A 25,124-nucleotide genomic window follows, 5' to 3' on the forward strand; every position below is an offset into this window, starting at 1 on the left:
TTTTTTTTTTATGGTATGGTCCTTGTATAAAGCTGTGAGGCACTGTTGCTTCCCTGTGACTCTGCAGTAAAGGAAGTTGTAGTTCCAGTTGAGATGGAACTTGAATCCTGCTGCTAATGACATAATTGGTTGGTTTTTGACTCAGGTGTTCCAAATGTTGCCAGTGTATTTTTTCCTCTTCTTTAATGTAGTCCTGCTACATTATTATCAAAATATATCTAGTCAAATAAATACCAAGCTAATTTAGCTTGATACCAAAATAAAAGGAAATGGAATGAGTTCAGATTGTATTCTGTATTTGGTGTCCTCAAGACATACTTGTTTGATTTGCTGCCCAGTCACATGTACTTGAATGCTGTGTGTACTTGACACTGAATTTGGGTACCCAGCCATGGGGGAGTGCTCAGCCCCTTGCTTGTGGCTTTGTGTTTTTCTTCTTTCTTTTACTAGCCTTTGTTGCTGTGAGGACTGTCTTGGATCTTGTTGCTGTCACTGTTACAAATCTGAGCGATGTTTTCCATACACATATTCCAGGATAAGGGGGGTAGTGAAGGTCTGAAGCTTTTTGCTAGGCTCAGGTATGGGAGGAGGAAAGTTTCTGCCAAGTACTGCCAGATAGGTTTCCTTCAGGGGCGAACTGCTTACTTCTCACTTGAAAGTGCTCCAGGCCAGCTGATCCTCCCCAGCAATGCAGACCAGTGAGATTGTTCCCTCGAGCCCAGTGGCATACAGAGTTGACTGAAATTGTACCTACTTACTACTAAGTAAATCTGTTGTTTAGTGGAGCTAGTGTGTACTATTTTAAACTCTAGTGGAGATGCACATGCTCTTCTGTAAAGACTACTGGCAATGACTTTTCGTCTTTACATCTGACTTGAGTAATTGGTCTTACTACTGCTGCTTTTGAATGTGGTCTGACCTTGCATTTCAATACGTGGCTATGCATTTACCTTTTGAAAGGATCTTACCATTGATTTTATAGAGAACTCTCCCCTCACATTGATGGTAAGTGTAATGAACATTTTGCAAGCATGCAAATCTGAACTTGGAGTATTATGAGGACATCTAAATGTTTTCATGTTTTACTGTTTCATTTAAGCTGACTGCAGATAGTCTGATATCTGTTGAAGCACAAAAGGAGCAAACACTTAAAAAAGTTATGTAATAATAGTGACTAATAAATGTTTCAAATAGAAAATGAAGAGCCTAGCTGTATCATGTGTCAGCACTAATGTTTATTTGTATCATCCCTCTAAGGATCTCAGAGTGCTTTTTAAGCAATGAATTAATTTTGACAATGCCCTGTGAGGTATGTAGGCAATATTATCCCTCTTGATAGAAGGGAGTTGGAAGCACAAAGTGTTTAAATTCTACAGGGTCGTGCTACTAGGTACATCTAATTACAAATTGGAACAGTTGATTCAGTTTATTACCAGTTTGTTTAAGCTGAACCAGAATCACAAATTTAAGCCCCAGGTTTGTGGGTATGAGAAAAATGTACTTCTGAGTTTATTTTGCAGGGGAAATGTTTATAAAGAAAACAGCAAATAGAGTAATTGACATGTATAAGTCTTCCCTTACTGAGGCAAATTATCTGAATGATTATATCTTAATTTGTGGTCTTTCTGTTTGTTTTTTTTTTCTTTTGCTTGTAATGAGTGTTTAATCATGTGCCATGGACTGTTTCAGACACTTTGGAGAAAGAGAATTAAAAATTGCAAACTAGTGTACCGTTGGACCAGTTGTGAATTATGACTTTTGCACATGACTGGCTTAATACCTGAAGCATAAAATTTGTCTAAGAATGTTATCCTAGTACCTGTTATATGCTTGAGAATATTAAAGCAAACAAATAAAGATAAATCTTCTGGGTGGATCAGGAAGCAAGAAAGAAAAAAAGTTTGTTGATAGGTGAAATATCACCATCTGGTATCAGCACCATAGAACCATCTAATGTCTCTCCTTACCACCCTTCCAGGTACAGAATTTCTCCTGGAAGGGGAATTGCAGCTTATTTTAAGTCAGAAATGTCATGTCTCTAACTGATCCTCCAATCAGGATTGGGAGTCACCGATGTGGCTAAAACTAGATGCACAGTGTCCTTTTGAGTGTATCGGTTCTGGCCAGCTGCTGCTTTGTTCTTTATGTTTTGTTGAAATAACCAGGAGAACAGTTGAGGGCTCTCTAGCACTAAAGTTATTTCTCTTGCAACAATAGATGTGTTCTGGCAGGCTCACCTGCACTGTAAGCAGAGCCTGGCCTGAAACCAACTTCTGGTAGGACCAGATATTTTTGAGACAGGAAGAGGTAAGTTTAGCATGTTGGGGAGGGAAGGGCTGCTTTTTATGCTCTATCCATTTCATGTGGACTTCACCAGCTTTCCTGAAGAAGGTGAGTGATACAGTTCTTTGTAGTAGCAGAAATGTAACTATCATTCTGCACACACAATCTGCATGGGGAGGAGGGGACCATTAAGTTTCCTCCCAGCCTTCTGGTGTGGAAGTGGAGCCCAGATGCTTCTGTCTTTCAGATCTCAACAGTTGATTTCCACTGTTTTATATAGCAAAAACTGTTTTGCAAGAAAAAGATCTGAGTGTGCATAAAAATGGAAGTCTAGATCCTCCTTCCTGGATCCAGAGGCAGGATGTAATAAAACGGATCTTTCTGCATCTTTATCAGATTGAAGTGGTCAAATACAATCAGCTTGTGTAAAAGAATGGCACGTGTCCAACAAATACCAAAGAGGCTTGATAAACCTGTCGAGTTTTTAAATATAATTATAATAGGAACTTTAAAAGGGATATATTAACTGATCCTTTGCAGTAGGTTTCTGTGCATGACTATAATGTGTGTCTCTCTTGCCACATGAAAGTACCAACTACACAGCTTCAAAGACAAGTAGAAAATCCCGATTTAATTCACACTTGTTGAAGATTGTTTTAAGTAGTACTCACTCTTGCTGTGATCTCTGGCAAGAGGAGCTGTTTGGACTTGTGCCTCTTTTTTTTATGTTCAAAGAAGGAATGCTGATGAGGAAGAGGTGTTAAAATATGTTACTGTAGTTTACAACTGTCAACTATAATGTTTTATTTAGCTGTATCTATTCAGATGCTCCCTCCGCAGCATGGAGTGCCATATGCCATTGTCCCTGTTAGTAAGCAAGTCAGCAAAGGTTTCCCAGTCTGCATTTGTTTTTGTATTTGGGCCACTGAGGAGCTGCAGTCCAGTGCCATCTTTTATTGATAGGGCCAGCAGAGGAGGAATCTAATGAAATTATCAAAGCTTTGAATTAATTATGAACTTGAATAAGAAAGCTAAGCTCTCTAGAGCCAAGGATCTCATTACCCATTCATTTTCATTGCATCCTCTTATGGAGCAGAAGGCAGGTTCAGCTATAGCTCCTACCCTGATTTTGGACTTTATTCAAACTTGCTAAACTCGCTAGCATCCACTTGTTATTAATCTGTGGCTGGAAGTGTCCAGGGTGATTAACTTGATGATTCTGCTCTAAATCTTCATGTAAATGGTAGATATCCCTCCTCCCTTTCCTCTTACCTTTGCTGTGTGGCTTTTCATCATCAGACTGGCTGCCATACAAGAGTTGCTGTTCTTTCTTGGTAATTGGGGAAAGCTATGCAAGGCTCAAGTTTTAACTTCCTGGGATTTAATGAGTTAATGTTAAGAAATAATACTACTACCTTATGTTTCCTGGATATTAGGTAAGCACAAACACATCTAAAGTCATTATCAAAATTACTTATTTTCTTATTTTAAAAGACTGTAGAGTAAAAAGTAATGATCAGACATTTTGGCCTCAGAAGTGTGGGGTGGTTGTGGGTTGTTTTTGTTAGGGTTTTTTTTGTTACTATTTTAAATTAGTTGATCAGACTACATAAATTCCTGAATTTGTCAAAACTTTACTATGATGAACAATTAAATTCGTTTTCTTGCCTGAATAATACTCCATTAAGAATTGTTTAAAATCTATGAAAATGCAGTGTTTCAGTTAAGTCAGATTATATTTATTTTAATTAATAGGTCAATATGTAAAAATGTTCCTGGCAAAGTAGAGCAAAAGCAGTGAGACCAAGCTTCTGTGTAATATTCTTAGTTCTTGTGGATATTCCTCTTAAGTCTACCGGCAAGGATTTTCTCCTCCTGCTTTTGTCTATTTCAGCACATTATTTATGAATGCATAAACTAGAACCTATCAGTCTTCATAAGTTACAGGCCACTGGCAATTTTTTAAGCAGTGGCTAACTGCATAATGGTCTCTGTGTATGTGTGTATTTGGAGAATCTAATAGCTTGTTGGACAGGGGAATAACATTTTGTTCTTGTACTATAGCTATTTTACCATTGGTGATATTTATCTTTTTCTCTCTTCAGGCAGCTGCTATATTTAATTCTGCTTTTGGAAGTTTTTTGGTAAGTAATGCAGTATTTATAGCAAGTGCTTTAATAGTCTTATTTTTAAGAGTATCATTGGTGTATTTGTATTTTTCACATTAGTGTTGGTGGAATTGTGCTATTTAGCTGGCAAAAATTTGAATCATCTTTCAATTTATGTTACCATGCCATTAAATACAGATATTACAGTTTCTTTTCTTTTTGTTAAACTCTTTAGGAAAGTAGTGAATAAACGGTCTCTGCTCATTGTAAATTAATAATGTGTAAACACATCTTAATTTTCTACTTAATGGGTTAACAGATTCTATTATTATGCAGATGTTTCAGACATGGGCATCAATATATTGATTTTTCTAATAAGGCCCATCAAATACTCATTATTTTCTATCAAGAGGCCGTGGATTTTGAAAAGAAAACATGACCCAGATGATCAGAGAGTAGATGCTAATTTACTCAGTGACTTGTCATTTGTTTAGCATGTTTCACTGTCAGTGAAGCCACTCAGTGTCTCTGAGGAGCACACTAAAATAGCTAGATATGGGGAAGCAATCAATCCAGCTGGAAATACAACTGTTTCTGTAAAAAGCAAAACCAGTATTTGTGGTCTGATAGTCTACAAAGATTCAGAAGGAAACGGTAAAGAGCACTAAGTACACGTATTTATGAAGAAAGGAAGAATAGATTTCTTCTATTGATATGTCGTTTAGAGGGACATTAATGAAAATTAAATACAAATTATTTTATATGTAGGCAAGCTACTGTGACTGTTTTATTTATTTACCAGCTAATAATTGAATTTGTTCTTCTTTACTAAGATTTGTGCATGTTTAGAAGTGTGCATTTGCGATTCCAATCCTGTGTCCCCAAAAAGAGGACTATGATATATAAAATGAATGAATGACAAAAGAATTCAAATTAGGAAATTAAAACTGCAAGTACAAAATAACTCGCTTTATGCATATTTGTTTTATGAAAAGCTGGAGTTCGGGAGTTGAGGTATGTAAAGCTGTACTGCCAGGAGAGAATGTTGCATGGCATTTTGAAGTTATACATTGTGCTGCTGCTTTTTTGAGGGGACTAAGTTCAAGTTAGGAGGGTAAATGTGAGTTTTGTGGGTATAGACAACTACTCCTGTTTTTAAAATATCGATTCCCAAGTACTTGTTTCTGTTTGTCACCTATTATATCTTCCACTGATGGGAAGCAGGTATGTTCTGCCTCCAACTGTGGAACCCCAGTGTTAGAGCAACCCTTAAGTCTGTGTATGTGCGTGTCATTTTCTGTTGTTGCTTGGCACGAGCTCCAGTTTCTCTCCTGTCCCTGGCTTTCAGTTCAGGAGGTTTCCTTGAATACCCAAAGGCCTCAGTTCATCTGTCATTAGGAGAATGTCTTTTGACTTCAAATAAGAATTTAGGCCCCTGAGCATCTGACTACAATGCCAGCTCCTTGTAAAGCAACATAAACATATTTTAATTTCTAGAACCTGTTTGTAGCTCTTTGAAGAAATCTCCGTTAAAGAAGCTAAGCTAGTTTATGTGTTCATGTAATACTCCTGATTTTGGTTTTGATCTTACTTCCGTGAGCTGATCATTGGAAGGTTTAATTTACATATAATTACCTCATTTCACTTTTTATTCACTTCAGATTGTTTTTGAAATCTTGGAGCAGCATTGCAGTAAACATTCTTGTTAAAAAAATTCCCAGGAAAGACTTTTCAAAAATATTAAAGATCACCTAGAATCAAACCACAGTACCATCTGTTTTTTTCTAATTACTGATTTTTTAAAAATAAAATTATAAAGTAAGTGGCCACTTTTAAGTCACAAATATATACACACACTTAGATGCTTATTGTGGTATCGTAGTTTGAAATCATGATTGTGCAGGGAATATATATGTATGACAGAAAATAAATCACAAATAATGTTTACTGAAAGCTTTGCTCTTACAAACTTTTCCAGTTACGAAGATGATGGAATGAAGCTTATGGCTGAAAATGCAATGGGGTGATAGTGAGCCAGGGACTGTAATAAGTAGCCACTTTACCAGTTTCACAGCGCTGTAGGTCTGCATGGCCTTTGAGTAGCTCCTCAATCTCACTGCATGTGGTCACTTACTGTGTAAGTCTTCCGTGAAAAACTGGGGAAGCATTGATTTTTTTTAATATATATATATATTCTTTTTTGGAGTCAAAACTGTTCTATGAAATATGAAAATAAGTGGCCTCTTTCTGAGAAAGTTATGGACGGTCCTGGGGTGTTTCTGGAAATCCATCAGTTTATATTGATGCCTAACTTACAGGCTTAGCTATAGGTAGAGATCGTATTTCCTTTATCTTTAATTCATGATGAATCTAAATCACATTTGCATTTTTCTTATTAGTGTCTGATGATGTGCTGTCTGTGGATAGGCTTAGATGTAGCTATATGCCTTTGTGACCATAGCCATATATGGGTCCTGGAGATAATTTGGAAGGATCTGACCATTGGCAAGGCTGCAGTTGTTCTTATGTTCCTTGTTTTACAGTGTGTAGCACATGGGCGGGTCTCTGCACTTATGTGTAGCCCTGACAAAGCCAGGAGGACAGTATGTTGTCTGTTCTCAGACTATGCCCTGTGGGCCAGTGCCTGTGTGTGATAGTGTGAAACAAGATGATTTAAAAGGGCTGAAAGATGTGCTGTGCTTTTAGCTCTTGTTCTTTTTTGGTTTTTGTTGGGGTTTTTTTTTGTTTGTTTTTGGTTTTTTTTAAGGCTAGGAAATGGTCCTTGAGAAGTTAGATTAAAATAAACCGTGGAACAAAATGTCTGCAGGAAAAGACTAAGCATAATGTTAGAGTGATACTGAGATGAGCTTATTCAGATGAAATTGTGCCTATTGTGATAGGCAAAATGTAGAAACGTTGACTACGTCTTGCTGAACAGAACTACACTTAGATTAAGCATCTGGAGGTGTTTTCACTGGTAAGGAGATTTATAAAAACTACCAACCAACTGCAAAGCAATTCCTTTTAAACTCCACCAAAGCCCATATTCCTATAAATACGCAGGCAAAACAATGCATGGAATGATACTGTACATATTTACACTTAGTTTAATAATGTCCCAGGTCTAATTAAAACACAATGTTTTAAAGAACTAATTGTTACAGAAAAGTGTTTTTATGTAGCTAGATTAGTAATAACTAATGTTAGATGAATTCAATTTACATAAATTTCAGCCAAGAGAATATTTAGAATCATACCACAGAGGATTGCTTTGAGTTGGGTAGTTAATATCATTATCTCCTCCCCTCATTTAAACAGTTTGGTTATAATAATTATGGAACATAAGTGATTTCAGTTTTTCCTCTTAATGGGGTTTTAATAAAATCTGATAGTGCTTTACTAATACTGGGTGGTTGGTTATCAGCAAGGTTGCTACTGTAAAGCATTCAAATGCATGCTAAGATCTGCTGAGATAGAAAGCCCTGAGGTAGCTGCTTCTGCTTATAGGAGAGGATATTTTTTTTCACCTAAAGGCTAAAGAAACTGTCTGGGATGTTAAGTGTGGGTCTGTTGAGATTCTTAACATTGTATGCATTACCATGCTTCCTAAGCAACTTTATTCTGCTTCTAAAACTTGTGCTGTAAAAGAAAAATAATGCTTGTTAGTGTCCAAAGCACAAAGCAATAGACCGGATACTGAAAAACATTCAGTGCTAGTGGTTGTTGTGTGGTGTTTGCCTGGGTGGCTCAGCTCCTTCGACTTCTAAGTTCAACAAGTCGTAGCCTGTCATTGAGACGGTTCTTGCACTGAAGTGGAGGCACGTGCTTGGTTGAGAGCTAAACTCAATTTGCAGTGACAATATAATGCCATGTGCATGGAAGAAGGAGAGGGCCTACAATCTGGAAGAGGATGTCCTCACAAAATGCTCTGCATTGATAGACTAGAAACAGTGTTGTCTAACCTCTTTCTACCTCTCATTGATCTCCTTCCCGCCTGAGACAGTGGAAACCCTTGAGAGTATCCGGATTGTCAATGTTGTTTGATTCTTTGGTGCCTTGGGGTTATGAACAGTAAGTGTGAAAGGAACAGCCATCAGTTTCACCTTTAACAAAGAACTGTAACCAAGATCTGAAGGTCTGTGGTGACAGAAAATCAAGAGGAAAAATGAGAGGATTCAGAGGACTCCGCCCTGGTGACCATTGCACTCCTGAGAAAGAGCAAAGGGCAGCCAAAAAAATGAAACTGTTCATTGAGACTTCTGATGCTGTCTTGGATTAGCTTTGCTTCCTCTGTTGAAACCTATAGGATGAAACAGGCATGTGTCTAGGCTACATAAGTCAGTCTGAAGAAGGACACTTTTCCACGTGCCCATCACTTCATTAATCTCCTTTGTCCAAATTAAGTATCTATGGTTTTGTTATCTTATCTGACCATCTTTAAGAGGGGACAGAGCTGGTTCATGTTGTTTAAAAACTCGATTTTTGGAGCAGCCACTTGGCTAATCAAATCAAGGGTAGTGGTTTTATTTACATTGTCTTCCAACTTAAAGCTAAAGCTAGCAGGGGATACAAAAGTTAGCTTCTCACATATACACAAAGCCTAGTTGGTTAATGAAAATGTATGGACTTCTTATCTGCTCTGCTTTAGCAGGCATAATGATTTACACAGCCTGACAGCACTAGTGCAGCAAGTAAATGCATTAGTCATAGTGTCCATTTTTCTTGCAAATTTGTGACACAGATTTAATTATGGGAATGACCAGCAACTTACAAATCTAATTTTGGTAGGCTGAGCCAACTTTTTTATTTTAATAACAATGGATTTTTTAGCAATGATTTCATTACTATTTAAAGAAATCCACCCATATGGAAATAGCCAATCGGCAGAATTTATTTACTTTATTTTACCTTAATGGATGTTGAATGGTTTAAATTAATTTGGGGTTTTTTTTATTATCACTTTTTTATCTTAGTTATTTCTAGGATAAATATCCTTATCAGGCTTAATTATTTGTAGCACAAACATTGTAAATATTTTTCTAAAATCAGGCAAATGATTGTATACCTCTTTGTTCCCTCTTAATTGTGTCTTTGCAGTATGAAAAGGGGCAGAACAGTCATCTGGGATTCCCTTTTTACTGTGCTAGCTGTTTACAAGAAAATCTTGCCAGGAAGTCTGTTCACAACAGGTGCTGAATTCTAGATTCAGTCTTGTTTAATTTCAAAGTGGAGTTCCTTTATGGTGTGCCACCTCACTCTTAGAAGTGGTCTCCTCTTCCTCTGTGAAGCAGTACAGTGGTGCTGCTAGTCTGTGCTCTGAATTTGATTCGGGTAGCTCTCAAAATCCTGAGCAAGTTCTCCCTGTTAATCAGCCACTTGGGAAGCCACCTCCTCCTTGAAGGATGGGATTTTGCGTGAGTGGAAGGGGATGACAGATCTCGGCAGCACTGAGTTTTTGGACCAGATATTATACGTACCTGGCAGGAAGAGTTTGGATTCTGTGGAATTTAAATAATCTTGGGAGCCAGTTATGTTGCCTTACTGTAACTTTCTCTTATTTTGTGGCTGGTGCTTGGTTCTCTTGTTGTTATTTACCATCCTCATTTTGATTTCTGCTAGCTTCATCTGAAATCTCAGTCTAAGTTTGGGCATTATCAGCTGTTTCCAGATCTGCTAAGTAACATTTTAAAATGTGTAGGCCTGCACTCTTACTGCGTATTTTGTGCTTCCAGTGTGTAGCATGCTGAGTGTAATTACGAAGTTTGAGTTAACTTGTACTATTTTAGTAGAAGCAAGGCAGAGTAGAAAAACTGAGTTTGAGAGACCTGTTAGCACAGGCTTAGGAAACGAGCCCTTGATACAGATGATTACTTTGAGGGGTGGCAAACAACAGTCAACAAATAACAGCCCTACTATTGGTTATCTTTGAAATGTTAAGGAGGAGGGTTGGTAACAATAACCAAGAGGAAAGAAAATATGCTATTAAAGTTCTCAGAAAAGAGTATCCTCTAGAAGGCCAATGATTAGTCCATGTATTTTGTTTTTTCCAGTGGTTAAGAGGAAAATGCATTGAAATCTACATAACAACAAAAAATGAAACTCATACCTGTTAAATGTTTATAAATTATGTGTGCTGTAGCTGCTCTCAGTGCTTTCTTAGTTTTCCCATTAGATTTTGCTACTGAGCATTTAATTTGTCTCCCTTGGTCTTATGGGACTCAAACATCCAGTTCTTCCAAAAAAAAAAAATTATTTAAAGGTAGCAATAAGTAGGCTGTTAAATGAATCTCTTTGTATTCTCTTTGCAGCCCCAAAATAATCCACTACTATCTTTTTAAAGATAAATGTATTTGGGTATTCTGCTTTTTCTACTTCCTCATATGACAGCTAAGGTAGGATTCAACAACCCCATCTAGTGCTCTTGCTTGGTGTGTGGTACTTGGTGACTGCTTTTGAGACAGTACATTGAATCCCCTCCTTTCTCATCATTACTGTTTTTATTAATTAACAGGCTCTCAGGGAAAGAAATAGCTGAGGATGTATGTGCAATAGCACTTCCTGAGTTAGTTAAACAAGCAGCAAAGGTGGAAGTTGCTGGAGAAAATTCAGAGGCAGAATTCAGGGTGTTTGTTGCAAATTGGAAAGATAGCGTGAGAGTTCAATCAGCTTTGTTCTTCCAGTCCAATTGTCATTTATGAATTGCAAAGTAGAAGGGAGTGAAGTTTCAGGAGCTAAAACTGGGCATTCAAAGTACCTTAAATTTTATGATCTGGCATATTTCTTCTGATCACATAGCGTGGAGAAACTGGAAATGAAAGTGCCTGTGTGACTGTGGTACAGTCATGTCTCTTGTTAATGGAAATTGAATACTGGAAATTTATTAAAAGCTTGATTTCATATTAAATGAATGCTAATGAATAACAGTCCAAAGAGTCCGTATCTTTGGTAACTATCGTTTGGAGAACATCTAGAAGAGGAAATGTATGTGTTTATATTATATAATCAGACAGTTTGTTGGCCTAGTGTGTGAATCACATCTGTGGTCATATACAGATTTATTATAAAATCAGTTTTTTGTCTAAGATTACTTTTGTCATTTGTAAAATTAATCATTGCCTTCATTCAGTATATGTGAAAATAGTCTTTTTGTCAAAAGAATATACTTGTTTTGGCTATTTTTTTCAGATTCTGCTTACTTTTTGTTAACAGTCAGGACTCGTAAAAAACAATTGCACTAGGGTTGAACTTGTGTGCAGAACATAATGTCGAAAAGTTCATGGTGCTAGTTTGCAATGTTTTCTTGTCTTCTGTTTTGCAATGATTTCCTGTCTTTAGTTCAAGACAAGGAAGGTAAAATCAACAGGAAGAAATATCACTGGTTCTGTTAGAAAGTAAGATCAAGAAGTCCAACTTCTAGTTAAGTCACTGAAGTTTGTATCATGGGATGATGTCATATCACTTATTTGAAATTAGTTATAAAAAATGGTTGCATTGAAAAGCGGTTCTATTTGTGACAAATACTGGAGAAATATTTGCATGCTTTGTTTAAAAGTGAAAATTTATACTACAGAACTTTGAATGATTTATTTGTAAAACAAGGAACCAAATTTTTGAATTTTTATTGGTTCTTTAAGTTAGGTAAGTTGGTGCATGAAAGAGAAATTGATGAGAGGCACTATAAAAGACAATTTTGTTTTTATTTTACCCTCTCTGTAGTATCTTTTAATACTAGAAGAAGCAAAACTGCATTCCTCTAGGACTGTGGTTGTACACAAACATGCAGTCATTGGGCCTGATTTAAGGGTAAATGTTCCCTGCAGAAAGACTTGGAAAAGCACAAAATATATAATTTTCTCCCTCTCTTTTAAAAAATTCATCAAAAGGAAATGAAAATGGTTTTGGAATCTGTTAAAGTTCTCCAAAATTTTAGCTTCTGATTGAAATGGAGCAATGATCTTTCGTCTGTGCTGCAGCTTTTTGTCACCTGCATGAGAAAAGCGTGTGTTGGGGTGATGGGGAGTGGTGAGAAATCATCCTCCCATTTGAAACAGGACTATTTAAACACCCGTCTTCTGCTTCATCAGCACTTTGAACTGGGGCTGCTGCGAAGAGTATTTTCGGCTGGCATCTGTGTTTGTTATAAAATACAATCTGGTATGCGGAGTAGTCACCTACATGTAGGCACTAATCCATAATGGAGCATTGAGCTCTTTCTGTGTTGGCCAAATGTGGATTCAGCAGCTAGCATGAGCTGAATTTTAGAAAGCAGTATGCGTGTTCTGTGACATCCCCTTACAAACAGCAGTGCTGTGTCATTCTATGCAAACCTTCTTTTACCGTAAGTTGACTCTGCAGGGGAGGAATATCCCAAACCCATTAATTTAGTAAGTGTCCTGATTTTTGGTCCAGAACAGGTTACAGCTCTTCCTGGATTTGGATTTTTTTTTCTTGTGATCCTTCTCTATCTGACCTAGCTGATTCAAAAGCCAGCAGTCTGCAAATCTGCAGTCCTCAAGTCTCTTGGGATAAAAACAAGAGGGATATCATTATTGCTATAAGCTGAGTGGCTGGAAACCATCCTCCTTGCTGTCAGGGTGACAAATACTGTCTTAATGGAAGTGCCAGAGGTTAGGTCAAAAGCTTTTGCAAAGTCTTCATTCAACTAGCAAGGAAGGCACGGTTATCATAAAACTGGAGCTTCCTTTGGAAATTTGTGTTTATTTATTAATTACTGTTGGCATTTTAAAAGGCAGTTTTGGGAAACCATCATGACCCTTCTGTATGAGATAGCAATAGTTAATTAATTTTTTTTGAGTGGCTATGCTTGTGTTGTTGCTGAGAGGCTCCCTTCATTATTATTTTTCCTTAGCTTGTTTCAAAGTATCAAAACAATCCTCAGCTTTCAGCCTTAATGGCACATATTTGGAAATACTGGTTATTGTGAAGGAGGCGAGGAAGTATTTTAATGAATGGTCTGTCATTACCTGGGCTTCTAACTGTAAAAACAACCAAAAAAAGCCCTAAAAAATTACTTCCAACAAAACCCCAAAGCATCTTGGTGATAATTCCTTTGCCTGCCTTGAGGCTCAGGCTTACTCATACAGTTTATCACCTTTCTGGCATGACACTTGAGCAAAGGCATCTCCCACCATTTTCGTTCCTCCTCTTTCATTCAGATTCTCTATCCACCTACCCCTGGTTACTTTCCTGTAATGACAAGTAAATTTTCTATTTGTTGATTCTACTTTTAAAAAAAGATTGCATCACAAAATTCCTTTTCTAAAATAGTTTCTGAAGGTACTTTCTTAGTCAACTCTATTCTCAGGGCTTGTTGCAAGAATGGTTATGTGATGTCTTTTCCCTGGCAGTTGGTGGAAGATCAGATTAGATGATCATCTGATTTTATCTATGGAATACTCAGTATGTTGTACAAAGTGGGGTCTGTAAAGACTTGTGTGTGAGCTCTGACAGAGTGACGCATTTGAAAATTTGTTATTTTTTACTTCCCAATAAAAAGAATTCTTTTTACTTGTATGTGGTGATCACTCCATGGCAAATAGAAAATTTTGCATGTTAATATGTGAAGGTGGAATCTTGTTTCTACATTTATAAACCATGCTTTATATTATCTTCTGGTTTTCAACCACTGTCTTGAAAGCTCAATATTGGACACTTTCATTGGGTACCTTTGTTTTCCTAGTGTTTAACTTGACTGAGACTGTGCTTCACTAGGAACAGCTTTTTTTGCCTGACATAAATCCACTGGATGAAAGCTGCATGTGGTTTCACCCCCTCTGCATACTCTTTATATATCGCTTTGTACTGTGATATGATACAGGTGCTAGTGTATGATGCCCACCGAGTGGAACAGTCATTCTAGTTTCTTCCTCCTCATGCATTTAAGGCATGTGCTAATAGCCTGAAAATGCACACCTTGTCGTGCCTTATTGCTTAATTGTGGTCTAGCTTCTTTCCCACATTTTTACTACTGTATGGAAAATGAATGTTAACTATTTGAAGGAGAAATATGTTACATAGGATTAGATAACATGAATAATGTGAAAGCCAGGGTTTTTAAAAAACTCAAACCTTTTAATAAAATGGAATGTCAAATATATGAGCATGTCTTTCAAGAAATGATCAAAAAACATGTGAAAAGTTTCATATCCTTTTTAAAGTCAAATAATTATCCACCATCATATAATTTTTTGTTAGATGGACAGTACAAAGATGAAAGAAAATTTTATAGATAACATTGCACTTCACATCCGACTGAAGCAGGTGTTAGAAATGCAGATTAAGTATACTGACTAAAGACTATATAAATTTGAAGTGAAAATGCCACTGGTCTACTTGCAGTGCCATGCACATGTGAAGTTTCAGATAGTTAAATTATTGATTTTATTGTGTGAGAGAGTGAAGCAGTTAGGGAGAAGGTCCTTGTGCATATATGGTGGTTTTTTTCCCCTGTAATCTTTTTAATGGTACATGATGAGTAGCTGACAATTTGCTTCATTGTGTAAGTTTTGCTGTGGAACCAGAGTGCATAATATGTTAAGAGAGATACATTTACCTCCATAATATTAGTCTATTTGCCAATGAGGTGTTTTACAGGAACATGCAGTGCAAACACACAAATGTGGGTAAATACAATTTCTATAACTGAAAAAGACTGAATATTAGTACTGTTACTGTACAAATCACAGACACAGGGGAATTGGTGGTTGATCCTTTTACACGCTCCTGTAAAAGTGATATAAAGTGTTAATTTACAGGTCATTCTTTTCTGGACTTCATAGGGTTGGCGTGGACATTATGCTTCATGGTACACAGGTGCCTAACTGGTGTGGGTGATGCGTGAATCTCGTTAGGGTGTTGGTAGGAGGCATTGGGCGAGCGGTGAGGGTGTTTTCTTTTCTTCCAGCAACTCAGTAACCTGCTAATAAACTGTACTAGCCTGTGAATTTAATTTTGTCATGACTTATCAGGTGCCTGAAGCTAGTAATCAATCTGTAGGAGGTCTAATTCTTGGATAAATTAGAATTGGAAATGGATTGGGAGATAGAATCTCTTAAAGAAAGTGAGGAGCAGTACTGAGGCTCTTGCTCAGCATGAGGGACAGTCAATTTTCTTCTCGCTCTGGACTGTTGTGAGAGGAGGGTGGTAGGATCCCTGCAATAGCCTAACATCTGGCTAGCAGGGGAGACAATAACAGGGACACAGTCCTCCATCACCTAGAATGATTGCAAGGTAAAGACAGCTTTTGCAGGACTTTTTTCTTAGTAAGTACCCCCTGAATCTGCTAGTTCTAGAAGTATGTTGTCATGAAATAAATGCTTTTTTTTAAAAATAGACAATATTGTTTTGTCCATCAGCTCATGGGGTGTGGTATTTGCCTTGACGGCAGTTCTGCTCTGACTGGGGGAGCTAGTTCATAGTCTGTAAATATCCTGTATTCGGTTGAGAAAGCTTGACTGTATTGAGTGGAACAGATATTCAAGTGTCTGTCCAGTGCTTCCTGGAAGATAGACAGTATGCAACTGGCAAACCAGTAATTTAAAATTTGGAAAGGCTATAAATGGTTGTGGTTTGCCTGTATTTTTTTCCTTAAGAAGAACTAATAAATCCCAGATGTTTCACTGTTTTCTATGCACATATACCCGTAGGCACCTATAGGCACCTAGACTTAGCTCTGTTTCTCTCTCATTTCTGATAACTGGTGCTTAGAGACACGTGGTTTTGTTCCTTAAGTGACAATCATTGTATTTTTCCCTGTGTAACAGAACTGAGTTCCCTGCAGTGAGTGCAAAATCCTGTGAAGTCATAGGAAGTCCTCAGAAGACCACTTGGTGCATTCATAATACAGATAATACACTATAATGAAGTAGCTAGCAAAATAACAATGTGGATTTTACTTTAGCCCTAACTCATGTATAGCATTTCAGTAAGATTTCTCTGTCCACTGACTTTGAGAAACAGCTTCTATCCTTCTTCCTTATTTTGCAAGTCAATTAAAGCAGAGCAAAAGACTACAGATAGTTAATTTTATGGACTGTGTGGTGTCCCCAACAAAGAACTGTAACATGAATTCAAGTGTAAAATGTATTTATTACTATTGCTTTTCATATTTTTATTAGGTAGTTAAAATACAAGCTAAGAGCATCACTGTAACATAAACAGCTTGCAAAATAATAAAATCTAGATGAAGTCTAATATTTATAGAGTACTGCCTTATTGCTTAGTTTAGTCACTCAGTTAATAAAAGTACAAGTATGGTTTTGCTGTGCTTTTTTTCCTGCCTTTTATTTTTGGCTCCTCCTGATTACGGTGTGGGCTTCCCAGCAAAACTGGCTGGTCTGCCGTTTTGTCTTCCAGTTCCAAAATCCCACCAAAGTGTACGCGTATTCAAGTCAGAGAACTAAAATAGAATTTTATCATTACTATCTCGGTTTGCTTACCCCAAAGCAGAGTTAGTGGGGGGCTGATCCTCCCCTCATTCATAAAAGGGTGTCAAAATGGGACACGTCACTCCAAAGACATTTGGAAAAACGTATTATTGGAGTCCTGCTACATCAAATGGTGGCATAATTATTGTACCATAAATGCTTGGAAAGCACTATTCTGCTTTTTTATTTTTCAATCTGATTTCTCTTAACTCTTGGGATTAAAATTGTTATGCTAATTCAGACAGCAGCACAGTCCAGTGCCAGCTGAACTTGTATTGAGAACATCTCGAGCCAGTGTTATCAAATAATGCAAAGAAAATTATATTGTCTGTAATATAAGGGAGGAGGTATAATTTGTTTTATTTGCTGCTGGAATTATTTTTAAAGCTATTAAAACCAACCTTTCCCAGATAATTATTGTGCTTTCTTTTAGGGGCAGAAAAGGCTGTCACTGACAGAAAAAACGCTATGGTTTTATCAATCTGTTTCATAAAGCTGTTCAAGCACCCTAGATTAGTGTGATATTGATTAAAACTTCTAGGCGTAAGTTTTGCTGCAATGAGAGTTACTGTCTCCAGGCTGTCCAGATAAATTTTTGGTTGTATACTTGGTGAATGGATTTCTTAAAGTTTTGTGAGAGTAAGGACGAATTTCTCCGGAGAACTAGCAAAAGGAAGATCCAGCAGTCATCAGAGTTCAGTCAAGCACTGACATGTCCAAGCAGATTAAAAAGAGGTTTGTGACAGAGAAGGGTTTTGGGACTGAAGAGCCCTGGAGAGTGGGACATCTAAATTAAGGTGATATGTTGAAGAGGCATAAGCGAGAGAGGATTGGCAGATCTCTGGGGAGTGCTTGGATTGTGCTGGTTTCGATGCAGGAGAAAGATCAGCAAGTTCTGGGCCAGGCTGGACTGGGGTTACCCTGAGGCAGCTGGTGCCTGGGAGCTTCTGTTTTGGGAGGAGGTTGCACACACTGCAAATGTCCTGCACATTGCTTCTGCACGATCACCACGCATTCTCTGCTTATACAGTGTTCTTGCTCCTGTGATTTCTTCTTGTCATCAGAAATATGGGAGGCCTCATCCAAGCAATTGTTTGAGAGCCAACACTAACATAATGCGTTTAATCTGAGATGGGAACATAGTTCTTCAGGGTGGTAACATCAAGTAAAAGCAGCTATAGTGGTAAACTTTTGAATTAGATTTTCCAGACTGATTCTGTTACAAATATCCCAATAGAAAAATAATTGTTTTATGACATCCGATAAAGTTCTTGAACTGAACTCATGGGGAGTTCAGTTTTCATGGATAATCAGGCAGTAATCTTGCAGAGCCTATCCTCCAGGTTTTGCAGGGAATATCTTAAATCATGGTGAAAAGCTAATCAGCAGGGCTAAGATGCTGAGGCATGCCTTGTGCCGTTTAAGATTCTTTCTGATTATTCATTGACTGAAACATTATTTCAATGGAGATTTAGCAAATTAAAGGAAGATTTTAAGGTACTTCCTGGGTTTAAAAGTACTGCATTAGCTTTGTAATGGAGCATCGGTCCTTCTGCTACTCAGGAACTGTGATGAGTGCCGAGTTGTGCATGCTTGGCATAGTGAAGGTGCAATGTAGGCATATTAAAAGCATACAGACAGAAATGTTTTTGAAGTTTTTTTCTGAAAATTACATTCTAAGAATTAGGACTGGGTTATGAAAGGAAGATTTTTCTTGCTTGATTGTTTTGAACTCCATTTGAGCTTACTTCCATTCTAGAACAAAACTGTGAAAAATTATTAGGCTAAATTAGAACACAAGTACACTTGTTACAGCGTGATTCCGTCCATACCTAGAGTTGCCTTGGATTAGCTATTGCACAAATGCCTGAATTTAGTTTGTATTGCACAAATACCACGAGAGTCTTGAAAGGATGTGTTCTTTCTGTGCTTACCACTGGCAGGTGCAAAAGGGGATTTTTGCACTGCGATATAGTAGTTGTGCGCATAACTGGCTGTTTTACATACAGAGCGATTAGATTTGCACTTAAGAGTATAAATATTTGAGTCAAGTGTACAGTTTTATCTGTTTAGGCCGTAATCTCATACAGTATCTGTGCTTACAGTAGCATCTTGCATAGACAACACTACTATCAGGAGCTTTATTGCTGACTTCCCATCCAATTGTATAATGTGCTGAACACTGCTGTACATGCCTGAGTAATAGGGATGGGGGGAGAAGAAACCTCTTCAGTATAAGTCTTATGACTTTATCTTTTTAGAACCTGGATTTTTTTTATTAGAAATACTCAGGTTTTATTGTGTAAATTACAGAAGAAACATTCCTGAAGTCCTTAAGAAAGAACCATTCTTTTCCTCTGCATCATGATAAATGTAGCAATTGTGTGTGTATACTAGAATAGATCATATTGAACATCCCCTGAGCTCCGTTTGCAGACAAGTCCTATCTCCACCATGACAAAATTCCCATAAGAGTTTAAATTATTAATGCCCTGGAATCTGCGGGGTTCAGCAGATATGTTCAACGTTATTGATGGCAAACTTTATCCCTTTATTCCTAAGACACATAATGAAATAGGGAGTCCCTCAAATAACTGCATTTCGTGTTTAGCCTAATTTTGTAGAGGCCAGTGGGCTTTGCCTTAATGTGTGTAAATACAATTTTTCTCTTTTACAGCAGATTGTGTGGTAGATGGGAATGAGACTGATTTGGCACTAATTTATGAATCCTTCTAGCATTCTCTGTGTGCTGTACCCTGTGCGGGCAAGATGCTCTAATTACACTTACTCTATATAATGAGAGCTTTTAATGACAATTACTGATTGTAGTTACGGATGTTTAGGGACCATTGTTTCTAGCTTAAGATGATGTATTGACTTTTACAAGAGAAGACTTTTATTTTCACTTTATGCAATATCTCTCCTTCCTCCCCACAGCCTTTACAACTGATAGGCTAACTGGTGAAGCTGCTAAAGTGTAGCCACAGAGAATTATTGTTCAGTTAATTTAACTTAAGGAAATACATTTTTTCACTTTTTTTATTTCTGAATTCAAATCTGCACATTCACATGTTCTTTTTCATAGCAATTTAGTATTTGGAGCGATGTTATACAAGTTGCATTTGGTTTATATAACAAGATAAAACTCTGCTTCACACCGAATATGTCACTGCCATGTTAAGGAAAAACACAAAATCTTCATTTTATCTTAATGTCCTGGTATAAATGACATTTTAGTATGAGGCTGTCGATGTTAAATAGAAGTAGGTTTCATCTTTGTTCCAGTTTTCAATTAGATTAAGTATACTGAAAAACAGTGAGTCCACTCACAGACCCAGATTGCAAAATTGCTTTGCACAGGGCCTGCTCACTTCTTTTAAGCAAGGTTGTGAGTATACTTCTCATTGTTTTTGAATATAGATAAAAATTTGGGCAGCTTCTAGTTTAACGTTCACTTGAGAAAGTGAACAATCAACAACTCAAAGATCAGTTTAACACTTGTGAGGAAGAAGCACTTTAAAAGATCTATTTTTATCCACCTTTCACTTTCATTTACTAGTTTTTGAGGGGCTTAAGGGTATCTTCATTTGCTTTGGTTTCTGCTGCCGGCAGTCTGATATGAGAAGTGAAGCCTTCTTGTAATGCCAGGGAAACAAAAGAAGAGAACAGCACTTACAGCTGTTCATTCCTACACATCCCCTGCAGCTTGCTGTGCCTTCCATTGTCCTAATGCAACTACCAGTGGGTCTGGGCTGGAAGACAAACCTCGTCTGATTATTAAAATAACCCTTTCTGTTTGTTGTGGCTTTCTTGTGCTTTGTTCTGTTTTAAATCCTGACCGTGACAGCAGTCTGGTTTATCATATGGCTGTCTTAAGTGGGAAGATGGTGTTCCAGGATGTGCAAACAGAAGTAAAAGGTTGAATGGAAGATAAAAGGGAATGATATTTTCAGCCAAATGGCAGCTTCTGGAACTCCTTTATAGCTGAAGACAACACTTAGGGAATCAGACCATAAGAAAGTTTGTCTGTATACTTCTTTATTTCTGTGGTTTACAAACCCTGAGGCCTTAAGTCTCATGGTATTTTTACTGATATTTATACATGCTTCACATTTATTTGCTAATTCTGCTAATGTGGTAACGAAAAGCTTTCATGAAGTCAGGTCAGGTCTTCAGCAGAAGCAGCCAACTTGTCTACTGTGTGGCACAATTTTCAGAAGGAGTTTGTGAAATTAGAGGCTTAATTTGTCATTCTGTTAGCATGATGTGTCATTGCCTTCTCAAAGTGTTGAGTGTATGCAGATGCTTTATGACAGAAGCAATTGCAGAGGCTCATTTCTGTCATTTGAGCTCATACCTTTGGACCTACTTGAACAACCAAAAGTGCACAGATAATAGCTGATACAAACAGCCTGGTTAAACATAAACCAACAAACATTTCCTAGGACTAGTAATAAACCCCAAAAATCCTACTTTCCTGTGTTATGTCATTGGTTCATAAATACTTGCGTGTCTGGCACACAACGTGTGTTGTGTTTTGCTGTTTAGGCTGATTGACCTGTGCCTATGACAGAAATGGAATAGCTCTGGCTTGCAATTACCATGGGCAGACACCGGCCTACTGTGGTTGGATCCAGTCTCTGAATCCCACAGGCTTACATACCGAGGGGTGAAGACTGTGATTAGTTTTACTTCCTAGCAGAGGACCTCTGAGTTACACGTTAGGTTATGCTTGATCTTCTTGAGTAGGTGAAACCTGGCCCCCAGGCCATGGAACCAGGATCTTAGTCCAGAATCAACAATACACAACGTGGGTGCTAAAGAAGAATGTGAGTGGCACACACGAGGTCAAGTGCTGGGAGGCACAGCATCTTAAGAGCTGTCTGTGAAAAGTGACAGCTCACAGTTTCTGTTTCTCAGTTGAACTCACAATTAGTAGAAATTGCAAGAACCTCACACAAAAATAGGATTATCAGCGTGTTGCTCTTGAAAATGAGCAGATCTGGGCTGCTAAGTTTCTGAATAGACTTGCATCTCTGTGAGCACTCTTAGCCTCTTATTTCAAAAGTGAAAAGGCAGCCTGAGAGAACATGCTTACAAGGATTTTGGCCCAGGCTAAGCCAACCTGTTCTCTGTGTTGATTATTTTCAGTTTATCTCACACACCCCCTCCCCTTATCTAGTGATGAGTTGAGACTTTAATTTTCTAATACCACTTGTCAGGAAAGCAAAGAATCATGGACTTCAGAAAATGAATTTCTTATTCACATGTCTTATGCAACAAGAGTTACCCCTGGAAAACCACAGGCTTACGTTCCTTTGTTCTTCTGTTACTGCTTCTGGGAGTCTTGCATTTGTGCCAACCAGTTTTTCCTGCCTTCTTAGCTCATCAGGCATATTTTTTGTCATGGTTCAGCTTCTCTTGCTTACAGAAGAACCAGCCCTTTCAAAAGTGCCTGGTTCCCAAGTCAGTGTGTTGCAAATTAGGTGTTGATTTCAGCTCCCAGCCCACATCTTGATTTCCACTATTTTCTTCCTAAGCCTTCCACCTCTATGTAATTCAAAGTCCATGCCACAGTTAGTGGAAAATATATGGTCATACTGGAGAGGAGTCCTTCTGCACTGGCATGTCTTGTTTGCCCTGTGGCCATACCATCCGCTTGCTGTCAGGCCTCTGTAGCACAGGGAGGTTTCTGATTGTGTTGGCAGAAGGTGGGTGGTGGTCAGTGTAACAGCGGTAGCACCGTGGATCGTGAATTGAAGCTCTCTTCGTGATCATCCCTAATGCACAGGCAAAAAAGTGTATCATAAGGACTACAGAACCACTGGGAGAGTTATTGTGTATGACAACTTAATGTTTTGAAGAAAATTTATTTTCGAAGCTTATACACTTGAATTATTTTTTTTTTCTTGGTTAATGGAAGTTTTTCTTCCTAAGGAGGACTGAAAAATATGTCTGAAAGGGTAAAATGGAGTGTGAAAAGCATGCAGGGGTTTACTGTGTGACCAGAGAGAAACGCTTCCAAATAAGTGACAACTGGAGGTATTAAATTTACCAAATATCTGGGATGTTTCATGTCTTGTCTAGAGAGCTGTCAAACCTCTCACTGTAACTGTGGAGTGATTAAAAGTTGTTTGTGTCTGACAAAGATATGGTAGCCTTTTCAGGAAGCAAGTTGATGAGGTTTGAGGTTATATCCTTTGCTTGTCAGTAGAACTATAGGCTATTAGGTCAGAGACTTGGTTTTTATGGTACCTGCCACAGTAAGTTCTTTCTGTGGAGTCCTGCAGGAGACTTCAGTCGTTCAAGTTTTATTTTGTACAGCCCTGAACAATGATGAAATGGCTCAGAGAGGGGTATTTCGTGGGATGCTTTGGACAGAGTTTCTGTAGTAAGTCAAACCAGAGTAATTTTACCATGAATTTGAGATCATTAGAAATGCATTGATTTCCTTAGGTTGTTTAGGTGAATGGAACTACAAAAGTGAAAAAACATGACACAGATCAAAAAAAGAACTTTAACTTTTAGAAGAGGTGGTGTGATTTGGGAGCTAATCTCCTTAAAAAAAAAAAAAAAAGAAAATGGAGGCGGGAAAATAGGTTCCAAGTTAGGCAGTTTTGTGTGTTTTGGTGATGACATCCCAGCTGTTGACAGTTGATTGCTGTTGCCTGGCAACACTGAAGAACGCTAACTTCTTGCTTGCTTGCTCTGCTGCTTTGATAAAGCAAGCAATGTGCTTCAAATGCTGCAGTTGTATGGGATTATGCTACATTTCAAATAAAGGATAACTTTTCCTAAGTATGTTTACTGGTTCATTCCAGGTTACCCTGGTTTTGAGGGTTCTCTTGGTAGATAGAGGCAGGGTGCTCAGAATGACAAATGTTTTGTCCAGCGACTGTCAGGTTTTTTACAGTTGCTTTTCTTTCTTACAGCACTTTTGAAAGGGAAGTGTGATCCAGCAAAATAGATTTTCCCCCTTTTTTTTTTTTTCCTAATCTGAGGTGCAATTTCTCACTGGCTTCTCTGGTGACAAAGCCAGTTTAAGAGGTGATAACCTTGCTTTCCGCTCCTCTCATGCTGAAAAAAAAAGGTGCCAGCATGTTAGTTTCTCTGGCTGTGTTTTAGACCAGTACAGTGAAATGAGCTGAGCTTAAAAGCAAAAACCCGAGTTTTATTTCCTCCACTTGGATAATGTCTGTGATCCATTTTAGAAGTGGTCTCATGTGTGCCTGAATAAGAGGAGATGTTTAGCTGTGGCCAAGGAGAAGAGGCTAAGGATAACAATTTATTAGTCAGCTTTGCTAGAGGAGACTGAAGCTCTGCCTTCTGTAAACTTAAAAGCTAGAATTCTGTCCTGATGAAAATCAATAGAATGGCCTGTTCTGGTGCCAAAGTGCAAAGTTTCTTTAATTAATGTTTTGCAAAACAAAAGGGTTAGGAGGAGAAGTTGCTTTTTTGGTGGGGTTTTTTAGTCTGTGTTTTTTGGTAGTCTATTTTGATGTTTATCTTGTCAATTATTGAAGTAGCCAGGAAGAAACAACTAAGCATGCTTCTGCTTCATATCGCTCTCGTATCGCTTGTAGTGACCTTACTGCACTCTACAACTCCCTGAAGGGAGGTTGTAGTAAGGTAGGTGTTGGTCTCTTCTCCCAAGTAACAAGTGATAGGACAAGAGGAAATGGCCTCATGTTGTGCTGGGGAGGTTAGGAATGGATATTAGGAAAAATTTCTTCACTGGAAGGGTTCTCACAATCAAAACAGGTTGCCCAGAGAAGTGATTGAGTCACCATCCCTTGGAGGTATTTAAAAGACTTGTAGGTGCAGTGCTTGGGGACATGGTTTAGTGTTAGGTTTATGATTGGACTCCACGATCTTAAAGGTCTTTTCCAACCTAAATAATTCTGTGATATTTAATTCCAGTCAAGAGATTTGAGTGTGGTTAGAAAAATGGAAATTATATAAGCTCATATGCTTACTCTTATACAGTCTTTCTGATGATGTCCTTCTTATGGCTCTACTGGATTCCCTCCCTGGACTGCATGAAAAACCATGTACACAATATTCCATCTTTTTATAACTAGGATGAATATCTGTCCGGCTGGAGGAATGTTTCTGCTTTCAAACCCCTTTTACTTGAATGGAACATCTGCAAATATTTTTAAGATAAGGTTACATGAAATCAGTTACTTTTCAAATGCTGAAGTTAAGAGTTGAGTTGTAAAATAGTACGAAATGCTGAAATAAATATTAATCGCATTGTTAATATATTGTCAACACTGCCTCCCCC

At 37.9% G+C, this 25,124-nt stretch overlaps 1 protein-coding gene across 1 annotated transcript in view; it reads left to right on the forward strand.

The window, feature by feature from the left end:
- Positions 1–25,124, forward strand: part of SLC10A7 (solute carrier family 10 member 7) — a 158,348-nt gene that overhangs the window by 55,879 nt on the left and 77,345 nt on the right. Inside the window, exon 6 of the mRNA XM_026867003.1 lies at positions 4,389–4,427. Within this exon, the coding sequence (XP_026722804.1) occupies positions 4,389–4,427 (39 nt within the window). The remainder of the gene's footprint in view (positions 1–4,388; positions 4,428–25,124) is intronic.

This window comes from Athene cunicularia, unplaced genomic scaffold (assembly GCF_003259725.1).
Source record: "Athene cunicularia isolate RWA unplaced genomic scaffold, athCun1 SCF_1, whole genome shotgun sequence".
Classification (NCBI taxonomy): domain Eukaryota; kingdom Metazoa; phylum Chordata; class Aves; order Strigiformes; family Strigidae; genus Athene; species Athene cunicularia.